At 32.5% G+C, this 16,263-nt stretch overlaps 1 protein-coding gene across 1 annotated transcript in view; it reads right to left on the bottom strand.

Annotated features, from left to right (window-relative positions):
- Positions 1-15,831, bottom strand: part of LOC148168628 (UNC93-like protein) — a 28,004-nt gene extending 12,173 nt beyond the window's left edge. Inside the window, exons 1-3 of the mRNA XM_088045788.1 lie at positions 15,739-15,831; positions 13,018-13,284; positions 11,960-12,246 (exon numbers count right to left, since the gene is read on the bottom strand). Of these exons, the coding sequence (XP_087901914.1) occupies positions 11,960-12,246; positions 13,018-13,271 (541 nt within the window). The 5' untranslated portion in view covers positions 13,272-13,284; positions 15,739-15,831. The remainder of the gene's footprint in view (positions 1-11,959; positions 12,247-13,017; positions 13,285-15,738) is intronic.
- Positions 15,832-16,263: the final 432 nt, after the last annotated feature.

Here is a 16,263-nt window from a genome sequence, read left to right as displayed (position 1 = left end):
CAACATTAGGGAACAAGCTTCTAGTTATGAACCTCGTTAGTAAATGTTTGCTAATCGAAGCCCATTTATTGCATAATTAAAAAGTATGGAAAAAAGGCTAAATAGTTTCTGCTTGTTTCCTTTAATTTAGCACCCATTATATAAATTTAATTTCACAGTTGTGAAGCAGGCGACATAATGACATGTTCTCAAGCTAGTAGTGATAAAAAGACTTTTAGCCCGCAGTTGTTTTGACATTTTTGAACAGGAATTTGCAAACTTGAAAACGAAGAAAAAAGAGAATAATAACCAAAAAACTGAAAAAACTGAGATTTAAATACTTATATTATGAAAACATTTTTACAACGTTTCACTAAATCCTGTTCTTACGAGGAAACCAACTTAAACATATCAATTCTTCGACAGTATCGATTCTTTAACGTACTTCATCAAAGGTATCATAGAATATACCATTTTACCAATCTAGAAAATTAATGTTTACATTTGACTACAGATGTTTTAAATCCAGCACCGAAACTCCCAACTGATAATTTATCGATAATTTATTTGTGAATTTAATTCTGAACGGCTCAGCAGTATTTTGTAAAAAAATAAGATAAGTTCTTCTGTTTCTCTGATTCCATGTATACCACTTGCAGTTGTGTAGTTCTTCGTATGCATTTTTACTCTAAAGAAATCAGTGTAAGTTTGTTTTTGATAAAAGAGATAAAACTTACTATATTTTCAATGTTTTGTCCTTTCGAAACGACTAGAAATAAAGTAACTGCAGCACCAAAGACAAGAGTCCACATTCGAATGTAGGTAAATACCAGTGTTTCTTCAAGCTATACTTTGAAATGCTTTACTGAAGATTTTGGAAAAAAATGTTCTTACCACAAAAAATATCATCATTAAACTGGTTCCTAAAAGCCCGCCAGTTATTGAGAAAAAATAAATGAAAATGCCACCTTCTCGTAACAGTGAGGTGCCGCAAGTTGCCAATTCTACGTGTCGCTGAATACAAAAAATTAGTCTTTGATTTATGTCTTCGTGAAACTTTTCGTTATCCATTAACTCTTTCAAAGATAATTGTTTATAACCCTGGTCGATTTTTTTAACAAATTCTATTAGAAGTGTACACTGAAATTCTATGTGTGTTAAAATATAATGTTGCTGGAAACAAGGCGTTTGCATTAAAAAAGGTACAAAAAGAAACGTAATTTTATGACACATGCTCAAAGAATTTGCCCATAGTGGTAGGTGTTCCTCAAACCAAGTCATAATAAAAAATAAATTTTTATCTTCTTTTGATGGAACGACAAAAAGAACTGCACCAATGACAGCCAAAACAAAGTTTACCAATACTGCCACTGTATTCAAAAATGACAATCTTTTAAGTTTGTTCTCCACTTTTTTGCCGGCAGTGTCTAATCTCCATAGTGGTATCGTCAAAAATTTCTTGTAAATTCGATCAATGAAAAATTTTACAAAAAACAAAGACGTTAGAACCTGCGGACATATTTTATTGAGGAATTTTCTTTTGACTACTTTTGACTTACATAAAAGCGACCGAAATACACAGGGGCGTATTTCACAAATTGAATGGAATCAAAACTGTACATTGATAAGTACGTCTGCATTATTGTAAGGGTCGAAACGTTGAGCATTCCAATAAACAAAACAATTTTAAAAATTTTTGATTTTAACACGTCGATAAAACAAATTCTTAACAGGCTCATACAGTCATCTTCAAAATTATTTAATGAGAAACAGAAATTTTATTCAAGTCTCACCTGGAGCAATTTCGACTTTAGTAAAATCCATTTTTCTTCGTTAAGACAGTGTTTGAGTATGTTCACATTTGATATGACTGGGAAAATTGTAGTCTTGACTAAAGATAGTAATTATAACAATTATATTAATATTTGCCTATTTAGAGCACATTACCATTGGTTCTATAGCTGGTATGAATAATTTTACACACATTTCATTCCATAATGAAGAACTGTGGGAAAATGACTGAATACTTTTTGGTATTTCCATTTTCATTTGCCGCCAGTTTTTAGAAAAAAAGATAAAAGTTTGTTCGAATAAAAGCTCAAAATCTAAGCAGTCAAAAGACAGAATAATAATAGGTAAACTTAAAAAATTTTAGAATTTGACTACATATTTATTCAATTCTACTATTTTATACTAGCTAACTTTTCCATGTTAGAGAATTAAAATTATAACATACATTACAAAAAACAGACTGTTTGAAGGTCACTCTGACAACATTTTAACTTTAAGAAAACAGCTTAAAATTTACGCATTCTTCGTCAGAATCGATTCTTTAACATAAGTCATGAAAGACATCATAGAGTATATCGCTTTAGCAACCTAAAAATATAATCGTTACCCCCTGATGATTAAGAAAAGTTTCAAATACAATACCGAAACTCCCAACTGATAACTTATCGACATCTCGTTCGAGAATTTAATTTTAAAAGGCTCAGCAGTATTTTGTAAAAAAATCAAATAAATCTGTTTGTTTCTTTTATCCCATGTATACCAGTTGCAGTTGTTCAGTTCTTCGTAAAAATTTTGAGCCTGAAGAATTTAATATAAGTTTGTTATTGATAACAGTAAAACTTACAATGTCTTCAATATTTTGCCCTTTAAAAATGAATAAAATAGAAGTAATTACAGTAACAAAAACAAATGTCCACATACGGATGTAGGTAAACACCAGCGCGTCTTCAAGCTAAAACTAAGAGTTTAGCTGAAAATTTTGATAAATCGTTCTTACCACAAAAAATATCATCATTAAACTACTTCCTAAAAGTACGCCAGTTATCGAAAACAAATAGATGAAAATGCCTCCATCTCGTACCAATGCGTTGCCAGCACCTGTCAATCCTCTGTGTCGCTGTATGCAAAAAATTAGTCTGTGATTTATGTCTTTGTTGAATTTTTGATCCTCCATTAATTCTTCCAAAGATAGTTGCTCATAACCCTGCTCGATATTTTTAATAAATTCAATGAGAAGTGTGGCTTGGAATTCTACGTGTGTTAAAATGTAATGTTGTTGGATACACGGCGATTGCATTAAAAATGGTACAAAAAGAAACGTCATTTTATGAAACATTCCCAAATATTTTGCCAACAGTGGGAGGTGTTCCTCAAACCAACTCATAATAAAAAATAAATCTTTATCTTCCTGCGATGGAATGACGAAAAGGACTGCAGCAATCATAGCCAAAACAAAAATTACCAATATTGCCGCCGTATTCAGAAGCGCCAATCTTTTAATTTTCTTTTCTAGCTCTTTGCCGGCAGTGTCTAGTCTCCATAGTGGTATAGTCAGAAATGTTTTGTAAATGCGATTTATGAAAAAATTCATAAAAAGCAGACACGTCAGAACCTGAAAACACCTTATACTGGGAATTTTTCTCTTGATAGTAACTTACATAGAAGCGTCCAAAGTATACAGGAGCGTACTTCATAAATTGAACAGCGCTAAAAGTGTAAATTGAAAAGTACGTCTGCATTAGAGTGAGGGCCGAAACGTTGAGGATTGCGATAAACACAACGAGTTTAGAGAAATGTGTTTTGAACACATCGATGAAACAAATTCTTAGCAAACTCATACAATCACCTTCAAAATTAGTTACTGAGTTAAAATAATATAATTTTTTTAAGCCTAACCTTGTGCAGGTTCAATTTTATTAAATTCCATTTTTGAAACAAAAAAGATGTTTTTATTTGGTACTCATTTGGTGCAACTGAAAAAATTACAGGTCTGTAATGGTACTGACGATCATTATTAGAAGCAGTTGTATATTTAATAACAAAGATTACTAATGATTCGATAGCTTGTACGAAGTTATAGCCTCGTTAGTGAATATTCTATAAGCAATAAATATTTATTGTATGAGGAAAAAGTAGGAAAAAAATACTAAATAGTTTTCCGGTTCCTCCTTTAAATTCGGCCCCCATTAAATTTTGTCTTTGTAAAAATATGTACTAAAAAAATTAAAACAGGATCTCAAAAACACTTCCAAACTTTGACTAATAATAATTTTTTCCGGCAATCGTTTGTTTTTAAGTACTATTAATGCATGATTTGTCGGCTGAAATCATGTATTAAAGCACATTAATGAATAATTTCATGTGCTTATTATAGGCAACTAATTATACACGCAGACGCTGTTCTGGATCTGTTTGTTTACTAATACCAAATTAAAACGACGATTTTTAGACTTTACATAGAGACTCTTACTTTGATAGATATCGTTTGGAATTACACTCAAATTTGACAACTGCAACCACATAGGGCACATCCATCATACACATTGCCTCGCTTTAGTTTTTGTATATTTGGTTGCATAACCAGATTTGTACCAATTTTCTATTTTTGGTGAATTTTTCAATATTCGAACACCGGAAAAGTTTTATAACCAACTCAATGGTTATCTCGCTTATTAACGTCACTCACTACGTTCGTGCCGGTTAAAATCGCTCAATTATTAATCGCTTTCATTAACCATTTTTTTGTTAAATAGCTATTAAAAGTACTTAGTATTTTTATTGTATATGTATTTCAATTGTATTATTAAACTCAAGATGTGTTACAATGTGTTTATACAACATTAATATTTTATGTTTTCTTCCAGGTCAGAGCGTTATCGAAAAACCGTTTGCTGCTAGTCGGTATGAAAATATTTTAATACCAAAGTGTGCTTCCGTCGCATCAAGTTTTCTTTTTATAAACAAAACAACTTGAAATTTACTTATTTTTCGACAGTATGGATTCTTTAACGTACGTCATGAAAGACATCATAGAGTAAACCGTTTTAGCAACCTAAAAATTAATTGTTACCCTCAGAAAATAAAAGCAAGCTTCAAATACAATACCGAGACTCCCAACTGATAACTTATCGACATCTCGTTTGAGAATTTAATTCTGAAGGGTTCAGCAGTATTTTGTAAAAAAATCAGATAAGTCTGTTTGTTTCTCTTATCCCATGTATACCAATTGCAGTTGTTCAGTTCATCGTACACATTTTCAGCCTGAAGAGTTTAGTATAATTTTGTAATTGATAAAAGAAGTGAAACTTACATTGTCCTCCATATTTTGCCCTTTAAAAACGATTAAAATTGCAGTAATTACAGTAACAAAGATAATTGTACACATACGGATATAGGTAAACACTAGCGCCTCTTCAAGCTATACACCAAAAGTTAGGGTAAAGATTTTAATAAAAGATTCTTACCACAAAAAATATCATCATTAAACTAGATCCTAAAAGTATCCCAGTTAATGAGAAAAAATAGATAAAAATGCCGCCATCTCTTAATAGTGCGTTGCCAGCAGTTATCAACTCTGTATGTCGGTGTATACAAAAAAGTAATCTGTGATTTACGTCTTTGTTAAACTTTTGGTTCTCTATTAACTCTTCTAAAGACAGTTGTTCATAACCCTGGTCAATATTTTTAATAAATTCAATCAAAAGTGTAATCTGGAATTCTACGTGTGTTAAAATGTAATGTTGTTGGAAACACGGAGTTTGCATCAAAAACGGTACAAAAAGAAACGTCATTTTATGAAACATCCCCAAATATTTTGCCAATAGTGGAAGGTGCTCGTCAAACCAAGTCATAATAAAAAATAATTCCTTATCTTCTTTTGACGGAATGACAAAGAGAACTGCACAAATGGTGGCCAAAACGAAATTTACCAAAATTGCTATTGTATTTAAGAACGACAATCTTTTAATTCTGTTCTCTATATCTTTGCCGGCAGTGTCCAGTTTCCAAAGTGGTATAGTCAGAAAAGTCTTATAAATGCGATTTATGAAAAAAATCATATAAAATAGACACGTCAGAACCTGAAAACACTTTATAATGAGAAGTTTTCTTTTGGTAACTTACATAAAAGCGTCCAAAATACACAGGAGCGTACTTCATAAATTGAACAGTGCTAAAACTGTAGATTGAGAAGTACGTCTGTATTACGGTAAGGACCGAAACGTTGAGAATTGCGATAAACACAACGAGTTTAAAGAAATGTGTTTTGAAGACGTCGATGAAACAAATTCTTAATAGACGCATACTATCACCTTCAAAATTATTTAATGAATTAAAATAATATAAATTTTCTTAAAACCTAACCTTGTACAGTTTCAACTTTATTAAAATTCATTTTTGAAACAGAAACCACTCTTTTAACTGGACTTCTTTGATGTAACTGAGAAAATTATAGGTCTATAATAGTGCTGACAATCAGATGGATGTTTATTAACGAAAATTATTAATGAATCGATAGCTTGTGGTTATAGCCTCGTTAATGAATATTCTATAACCAAAAAATTCATTGCATGATAAAAAAGTAGGAGAAAAAAACTAAATAGTTTCAGGGTTTCCCCTTTCAATTTGGAATATAAACTGAGAAAATAAGGACAGGATTAGAGAAACTTAGCACCTCAAAACTTGCAAATAGAACATTTAATTTTTTAATATCTGCCAACCAGAAATGGTAGTGTTTCTACATATTAATTATATTATTAAACCTAAGATGTGTTTATTCAACGTATTTATTTAACATTAATATTATGTTATACTTTCTTCCAGGTCAGAGCGTTAAATTTATTACACCAAACAACTCTGCTGCTAGTCAATATGAAAATATTTTAAGACCAAAGTGTATTGCCGTCGCATCAAGTTTTCTTTTTATAAACAAAACCACTTTATTTATTTTTCGAGAGTATCGATTCTTTAACATACGTCATGAAAGACATCATAGAGTAAACCGTTTTAGCAATCTAAAAATTAATCATTAGTAACCGCAGAAATTAAATGTTTCAAATACCGAAACCCCCAGCTGATAACTAATCGATACTTCATTGGAGCATTTAATTTTAAACGGCTCTGCAGTATTTTGTAAAAAAATCATATAAGTTTGCTTGTTTCTCTTATCCCACATATACCAGTTGCAGTTGTTTAGTTCATCGTATATATTTTCAGCCTGAAGGGTTTTGTGTTTGTTGTTATTGATAAAAGAGCTGATACTTACAATGTCTTCAATGGCTTGTCCTTTTGTAGCAAATAAAAGAAAAGTAACTACAGCAACAAAGATAAGTGTCCACATACGAATGTAGGTAAATAGCAGCTTTTCTTCAATCTGTTTCACAAAGCGAGAGCTCGAAAAATTGTAATAAAAACAATCTTACCACAAAAAATATCATCATTAAACTAGCTCCTAAAAGTATGCCAGTTATCGAGAAAAAATAGATGAAAATGCCGCCATCTCGCAGCACTGAGTTACCGATGTGTATTAAATGTGCGTGACGCTGTATGCAAAAAATTAGTCTTTGACGTACGTCTTTGTGGAAATTTTCGTCCTCCATTGTCTCTTTCAAAGACAAGTGTTCATAACCCTGGTCGATATTTTGAATACACTCTATTAGAAGTATGCATTGGAACTCCATGTGTGTTAGAATATAATGTTGTTGGAAACAAGGCGTCTGCATTAAAAACGGCACAAAAAAAAACGTCATTTTATGAAGAAGACCCAAAAAGTTTGCATATTGTGGTACGTGTTCCTCAAACCAATTCATAAGAAAAAATAACTCCTTATCTTCCTTAGACGGAAGGATAAAAAGCACCGCGCAAATCATAGATAAACCGAAATTTGCCAATATTGCTGCCGTATTCACAAACGACAATCTTTTAATTTTCTTCTCTATATTTTTACCGGCGGTGTCAAGTCTCCATAGTGGTATAGTACGAAATTTCTCGTACATGCGATTGGTAAAAAAAAGCATGTAGCACAAACACGTCAAGACCTGTGGACACACTGCCTAGTGTTTTTTTTTTTTTTTAAATAACTTACATAGAACCGTCCAAAATATACAGGAGCGTATTTCATAAACTGAGTCGTGTTAAAACAACAGATTGATAAGTATGTTTGCCATAGTCCGATGACCAAAACGTTGAAATATCCCAAAATTAAAGCGACTTTGAAGAAATGTGTTTTTAAGACATCGATAAAGCAACGTCTTAATAGATTCATACAATCATCTGTGAAATTATTTGATTAGAATAATACAGTTTTGATTGAAAGCTGACCTGGTGCAATTTCGATTTTACTAAAATCCATTTTTACAACTGTAACTCTTCGATTTTGTCTTCATATAACTGAGGAAATTGTGGGTATAATGTTACTGACAATAATCATTATTGTTAGCCGATTTAATAACAGACATTACCAACGATTCGACAGCTTGTAGTTATGAAACTCGTTAATAAATATTCAATGACCAATTGTGATAGAAAATCTAAATATACTCCTAGTTTTTACATAAACAAAAAGTTCTCAAAACCTCAGCAAACCGCTAAAAAACTAAAAAATAATAAAAGTTTAAGAAACTTGATTCGTCTGTTTAAAATAGCCAAATTATACAGGGTCCGGCAACACTTGTGTCCACCCCCAAAATCGTCATTAATTTTAAACTTACAATTTTGAAAATTTGGATACGCTCATAGTTGACAAAGCTCTAGAAGCTGACGCAAAAATTTGTTTTTTATCACCAATAGTTTTGGCGTCGCGACGCCTAAGAAGTATAATTTTTAGCGATTTTTGAGTTTGCGGAAATATTCGCAAATTCAATTTTTTTTCAACATAACTGTGATACAAATATCTGAGTTTTTATTTTAAACCTAATGCAAATTGTGTTTAAAATTTGCGAAAAAAACGTTGTTTTATCAAGTTAGTTTTTAAAATTATGACAGCGCAGCGGCAAACTACGTTTACACCAAAATTTCAGAAGTCACTTCATTCACTCTTACAAAAGTTAATTTTGATTAACACGGGCATGTTGCATTTTATGGACACCAAAAATCGTTAATTAACGTCGACAAAACGACAATTTCACCAAGTAAAACTTTTGTTACAATCTAAAGCGAGCCAAAGGATAGATGTCATTTGTGACACAAAATGTTGACAGATGGGTGTAAACGTGGTTCCCAATTTTGACGTAATGAAATTAGAAACTAACTTGATAAAACAGCATTTTTTTCCCAAATTTTGAAGACAATTTGCATTAAATGTAAAATAACAACTGAGATATTTTTAACACATTTATATTAAAAAAAAAAAAATAGGGGTTGATATCATAAAACCTCACAATTACCTAAAAATTAGATTTTTAAGGCGTCGCGACGCCAAAACTATCAGTGATAAAAAACAAATTTTTGCGTCAGCTTCTAGAGCTTTGTCAACTGTGAGCGTATGCAAATTTTCAAAATTTTCTCTTTAAAATTAAAGACGATTTTGGGGGTGGACACAAGTGTTGCCGGACCCTGTACAGGGTGAGCCAAGTAAAATAACTATTTTAAAAATTTTAAAAGGTAAATGTAATTGTCTGAATGCAATGCATATCTTAAAATCAATTTTAGTTGTCAGAAGTGCACTATTTTTGCAGGGCCGCATTTAACTTTTTTTTGTAAATGCAACCAATCACTTTTAGAGGAGGATTTTGATTTTGAGTTTTGGAGTAGGCTATTCAAAAGTATCAAATTTTAAATTTTTGGTCAGGGCGTTGTTATAAAGTTATAATTTTTTTACAAACATTTTTGAAGTTGCATTGGCTGACTTAAAAACATTCAGCACCATTATATTTTAAGATATGAAGACAAAACTTGACATGTTTGATAACAAAACTACACGTTTGCTCTTGATTTGACCCGAAATAAATTTTATACATAAATGTAAAAAATAGACAATTTTAATTTTCAGGATTCACAAATGGCTAGAATTTGATTTTTCTATATGGAGCACCAGGTATATTTTAGTGTAATAAATATTTTTTTTTATTCTTGCATTTTTGTCTTGACATGGTTAAAATAGAGGATTTTTGAGATGTTTCCGACTCAAACATTATTATTTCTCTAGATCTGAAGGATTGAAGAAAATTAAAAAGCGAGAGCCAGAAAAATCTTGTATTCCTTGGTTTAGTTACTTTTTTTTATTACTAGTACAAAGATAGGTCTGTACATAAGTTTAACTTTAACACATAAATTTATTTAACTTTAGATACTTAGGGTCGTTTTACAAAAGCTACGTTAAATATTTAATTTCGATTAAGTACTTAACATCATGTTAAAGTGACATGTAAAACAGATGACACAATGAAGTTCTCCAGTTAGTAATAAAAATAATTTAATTCGATAATTCATTATTACAACATTAAAGTGAGTTACATAAATGTGCCACTACATACCGTCTGTTCGTAAACGAAAAACTTGAAATTTAGTTATTTCTTCGACACTATTGACTCTTTAACATAAGTCATAAAAGACATCATAGAGTATATCGCTTTTGCAATCTACAAAAATTTAACATCAAACTTAAAGTCTACCTTTATTCTAAATTCTGTTACCGAAACTCCCTGTTCATAATTTATTGACAATTCATTCGAAAATTTCAGTTTGAAGGGTTCTGCAGTATTTTGCAGAAAAATAAAATAAATTTGTTTGTTCTCCTTACTCCATCTGTACCACTTACAGTCAATTAATTCGTCATATATAGCTTCAGTCTTCAGAAAATCATTTTTTTTTTAATTCAATAATTTATGGTTAATACTTACAGTATCCTCAATGGACTGCCCTCTGATAATAAATAAAACAAACGTGATTACAGAAACAAAAATTAACGACCATAAACGAACGTAGGTAAACACCGGCGCATCCTCAAGCTGCATAAGAAAAGACGCAGCTAAAGACTTTTATGCAGATTTGATTTTCTTACCACAAAAAATATCATCATCATACTAGTTCCTAAGAGACCACCGGTTACGCTAAAAAGATAGACAAAGATACTTCCTTCCCGCAGCAGAATGTGACCCACATTTATCAATTCTTTGTGACGTCGAATGCAGAAAAGCAATCTTTTATTTACGTCATTCTGGTAGTTGTCGTCATCCATTAACTCTTTTAAAGAGAAATCTTCATAACCAATGTCAATATTTTTAATAAATTCTCTAAGAAGAATAAATTGAAACTCGGAATGTAATATAACGTAGTACTCTTGAAAACAAGGCCCTTGCATTAAAAACGGTACAAAAAGAAACGTCATCTTGTGAGAGACGCCCAAGTAGTCTGCCAGAAGTGGTAAATGTTCCTCGAACCAAGTCATAATAAAAAACAACTGCTTATCATCATCTGAAGGAACAACAAAGAGCACCGCACAAATGCAGGCTACAATGAAATTTAGCAGTATTGTCAATTGAGACGTAAACGACAATTTCCTAATTTTGCGCTCTACGTCTTTACCGGCACTGTCAAATCTCCATAGTTGGATCGTCAAAAACTCAGTATAAATTCGGTTGTAGAAAAACAAAAAAAAAATCAAACACACCAGCACCTAAAAAAACATTCTACTAAAAAAAATTGATCCGCGAAACTTACATAGAAGCGCCCGAAATACACAGGAGCGTATTTCATAAAATGTTTAGCGTCGAATTCAAACAACGAAAAGTACGTTTGCATTATTGTAAGACCGGCAACGTTGAAAATTCCGACAATCAGAACGAGTTTAGATAGAGACGTTTTTAATATGTCGATGAAGCAGATTCTGATTAGACGCAGACAGTCACCTTCAAACAGATTTAAATAGTGGAATTGAAAGATTTCTTATAAGCTAACCTGGTTCAATTTCCACTTTACTGAAGTCCATGATGGATTATGAAGGGCTTCGGGGCTTGATGTAACATAGAAAATTGCCGTAATAATATTTGCTCATTTAGTAAGACAAAATTAAGCGGCAATTATTTAATTATATATTTGGACTTCATTACCGCATTATTGATAAACAAAATATTGCATAAGAGGTTGAAGCTTTGCTTTATAAAAAAATCAGCACGGAACTCGTGATACGATTCTTTTCCGTTTTTTAAATAGCCATAATAAAACTGAAATAAATTTCCACTCTCTTACTCACCGGCTGAACTGATGAGATTCCCCCAGACTTGCGAGAACTGATAAAACATGAAGAACACACCAAAGAAACGTGTTACGATAATATCACTCGCCATCCCCGTAATTTGTCCATAAGCCTCGGCGATAACCGTCAGATATGTGCATTTTGCACACCACAAGGGTCCTCCACCGAAACCTACAGCTAAACCAGCAGGAATCATCGTGTAGAATTTTGGATAAAATTGAGCGATGATGAAGGGCATGTACGTGATGAAGGAAAGGGCGATGGTCCATTTGCAGCCAAACCACCTATAAAAAGAAAAAGGTTATCTAAATGTTGGACGTGATAAACGAGCGGTTAATTAAGGAGGGCGAATTCTGGCGGAGGTGCCGGGGTTTGGAGAAACTCCCTTTTCTTATTGATTTAGAATCAAGAAAATATTTTTTAGATTACGAACTAATTATCTCATTGTTTTAGCTCAATAGTTAAGGTCGAGCGACAAGGCTACTCTTGACCAGACGACGTAATTAAGGCCGATTAACTTTTAGATACGAAACCAAGATTTAAAAACGTAAACTTTTGAACCTTCAAGTGAGTCACGGATAAGACAACTTTTCTACAACTTTCTGCGTCCTTGGTGGCTATAAAAACCTTAGGCGTAGTAATTGAACCATATCTTCATTTGTCTAGAAAAAAATGCATACCAGACCAAGGTTAAAGAAAAACCATTTTATTGTTAACTTGTGAAGTCCGTTTGTGCTCATTTACTCTAACGTATAAATCACCAAATTTAAATAAAAATGTGATAACGGATTTACGTCAGACGGCCTTGTTCGCAAAGGAAAGGGCGCATTCTCTTTTGAGAGTCATTATACATTCCCAAAATTTAGTTTTAACGTGCTAATTTGTAATCAAATCATTACGAGACTAAAAGTAAGAACGGACAAGGTCAGAGCACTTTTCCAGTTGACATCTCCGCCGTTCATTTAATTGGAATTTACTCCACAAGCCTCAGGTGAGCTTGTCTTCCCGACAATTACCGTACACAGAACGACAAGCACGCATATTAACTCCCTTACCTGATTACGATAGTTGGCAGGAAGATGTTGGATAAAATGAGAGAAGCGTAGATTGCAGACAAGGTGAAGGTTCCTAGAGCATCGTCGGCGTTCACAGAGCTTTGTAGATTCGAGGTGCCCCAAAAAGCGGTGAATTGTATCATAAAGGCGAAACCGATGACAAGCACGTTTTTCCATATTCTGTAGATTTCGTTGGGAGCGTATTCATCATCGTCGGTTTCTTTGGTCTTGACGCGGTGGAATTTGGCATCCATGACCTGCTGACCTCTGCAACAAGAGATTTTAAGTTGTAGCAAAATGGATGGATACAAACTTGTTTCGATACTGGATATTAGAGCTCGTGTCATTGTAAATCATTTTTATGAAAGTGTTCGGACACAGGTATTGCTAGGTCGCGCAATCTAAATATTTCGATTTTTGCCCACAAATCCGATGTCTGTCTCTGAGCTTTTATTTCGCCAGATATCAGAATAATGGAAAATGTGATAAAATCAAGAAAATCGAATCTAAAGAAGTTAAATTTTCTCATTTTTAAAGGATCCATAGTTCCACGCAGTATTTTCCGCCGTTTTACGGACAGTTTACAGTTAAATTAAACCACATTATAGCTTTAGAATTTATTCAATATTTACACCTTATAAATTGTCATTTACGGGACGTTAATTTCCCATTATTACCGCTTTCCCGCAATCATTAGTCACGTCTACATGTGAAAAAATTCTTCCTACAAAATGACTAATCTGAAGAAGTTCAAACCCGCAAAAATGTGTAGTTGCAACCTTGGTTTTTGCTTAAACAATTTTTTCCGTATTTATCAGAATATTTTCCAAAGAGATAATTGACTTTTTTATTATAAATTAAAGTGACACGAGTTTACTATTGCGGTTACTACTAGAATTTTACGAATAAATCTCGTGGAAAGTTTTTCTCTATTATTACTAAATTTAGCCGTAACATTCCATGAACTTGAAAATCACAATTAACAATACGTGAAGCTTATTCATTCCATTTTGTTATTGAGATTTATTTATAAATTAATTCCAGTTTTTTTTAAATTAGGAGTTATGATGTAATGACCGAGATTCAGAACAAATAAAAAAAAGATGCTGCTCAAATTAATTCATATCTATGATTTATCGATTTACTTTTCTGACGTCGACAAGATACCCCTTTGGGCACACCAGGCATGAAGGAGTTTCCGCTTGTACAACCGCATGCTTAGCATTAAAAGAAGTAAAAGTTGTCTAGATTAATAGGCGTGTCCTTTTCATTAACTCCCTTCGACATGACGAAAAATTGCAAACATGAAAATTGCTGAGGATCAAAGAAAATCCATCGGAGAAGTCGACTCGGGACGTTTACAACGTCTGAACGAGAAAGAGGAGGACTTAACAAGCCTAGTAAGTAAATATCTTCTAAGAGGGAACATGATCAAAAGGTTTAAATGAAAAAAGGGCCAACAATGGTAGAAACTAAAGACTGATTTTTTTTTATTTAAGATTGACCTAGAATATTGTGGAATGATACAAGTTCTGAAAAAGGATAATCATTTTTTTAATTAATGAGGATAGTTACTGAATGTGAAGTAACTGAATTCATTTATTATAATTTATTGTTGGCATTCCCATGCAAATTGTTTTAGCATATGATGTAAATGCGGCAATTCTCAGTTTCATCAGGAGAATTTTAAAGGTGGAAAATTGTTTTTGTTGTCATAAATTTATGATTTAATTAACGTAATCCATTAATTTAAAACAAACTGCATTTTTATTTAAATCCTCAATGAACAAGGCAATTTAAGCTTTTGTTTAAAGCTGTCTGAAATATGCTGAAATTTAAACTTAATTTTTATTAGAACGAAATTGAAATTACACATTTAGGTGATGGAAAATTCTCAATTAGGTAGGAATTTTTCTTCAAGATTTAATGGGCCGTTGTTCCAAGAACTCCTCATTTGTGGTTTACGAGAAAAGAACCATCGAGGGAATCCCATTTAAATATCCGAACCGATTAATTTCACAAAATGAAAAACGACACCAGCCGCACGTTTTTTATTTGTCATTGGTTTTATATTCAAGGATCTTATAAAAATATTCACAAGTGGCTGTAAAGCTTCGTGTTTATTTTACCATCCTTCCCTACATTTCCAAATGAAATTAACGTCCTAAAATCATACCGAAAAATCAAATTACCACCATCGGAAGCTCACTTTTCCTCAATTCTCAATTGACGTAATTCATTTCCATATTTACTTATCCAAATGAAAACACAATTAGTCAAACGAGCCCATTTAATTAAACAGTAATCACATAATTGTGTGGATTACTAATACCTGGTCAATAGTAAAAAAATATTCTTGCTAACCTTGAACTAGCTCGAGATTTACATGAACACTTTCATTTGCCTGATTTTGATAACAAATACCTCATTGAAACGAATGCATTTTGAAGGACACGTAAAATCTGGTAGAGTTAACATGGAAACGCTAATTAATTTTGGTCCAAAAGGACAATGGTGATGACAAATTTGGGTACCGATGGGATAATTAAAAGCTGATCATGACCGTGACAAACATCAATTGCAAAACATCCGCAAAAAGCTTCTCAGTCAAGTTCACGGCGATGTAATTCAGTCAGAAGGTGATATTGAAAATGCAATAATTTATGCAAAATAATTACGCAGGTGTAGCAAATGTGCACTTTGTTGCAAATTGTCACATACCTTGTCTTTTGTTCTAAAATGTGTTCTTCGAGTTACCACCAACACCACACTAAAACTGACGCGACTTCTGCAGCTGGAGCTCTGGTGTCTACTCAAAGACCATTGGGAAATGATGCGTGTTGGTGAATGTTTGTATGTTATTCTTATTTTATTTTGTAGGAAAAGCCCAACGTGGTCGTTATTGGTCTACAGAATGACGCACAAGGTAGAGGGATAATTTCCGTATTTTTATGCAAAAGTTTAGAGAGCTGATTCGCGTTTTGTAGAACACTTTAGATTATTACTTCTTTTTATTCTTGACCATCACAATGAAAAAGGCGAAGTGAGGTAATTTTAATTCCGATGATCTGAACAAAGTGGCAATTTATGTTAATTGCAAAAATGGCAAATCTTCGATTAATATTTATAAAGCTGCCACGACGGGGGAATTGTGAATAAGAAACAATTAAAGTAAGTGTAAGTAAATATTGTTGGCTTCCTTAATTAAATAAGTACTTGCGGGTCGTTAAACCTTCACTATAATTA

This window comes from Gnatocerus cornutus, chromosome 9 (genome assembly GCF_029298725.1).
Source record: "Gnatocerus cornutus isolate USDA-ARS CGAHR chromosome 9, icGnaCorn1.1, whole genome shotgun sequence".
In the NCBI taxonomy this organism is placed as follows: Eukaryota; Metazoa; Arthropoda; class Insecta; order Coleoptera; family Tenebrionidae; genus Gnatocerus; species Gnatocerus cornutus.
Note: the sequence above shows the minus strand (reverse complement) of the source record. Positions and strands in the feature narration are given on the sequence as shown.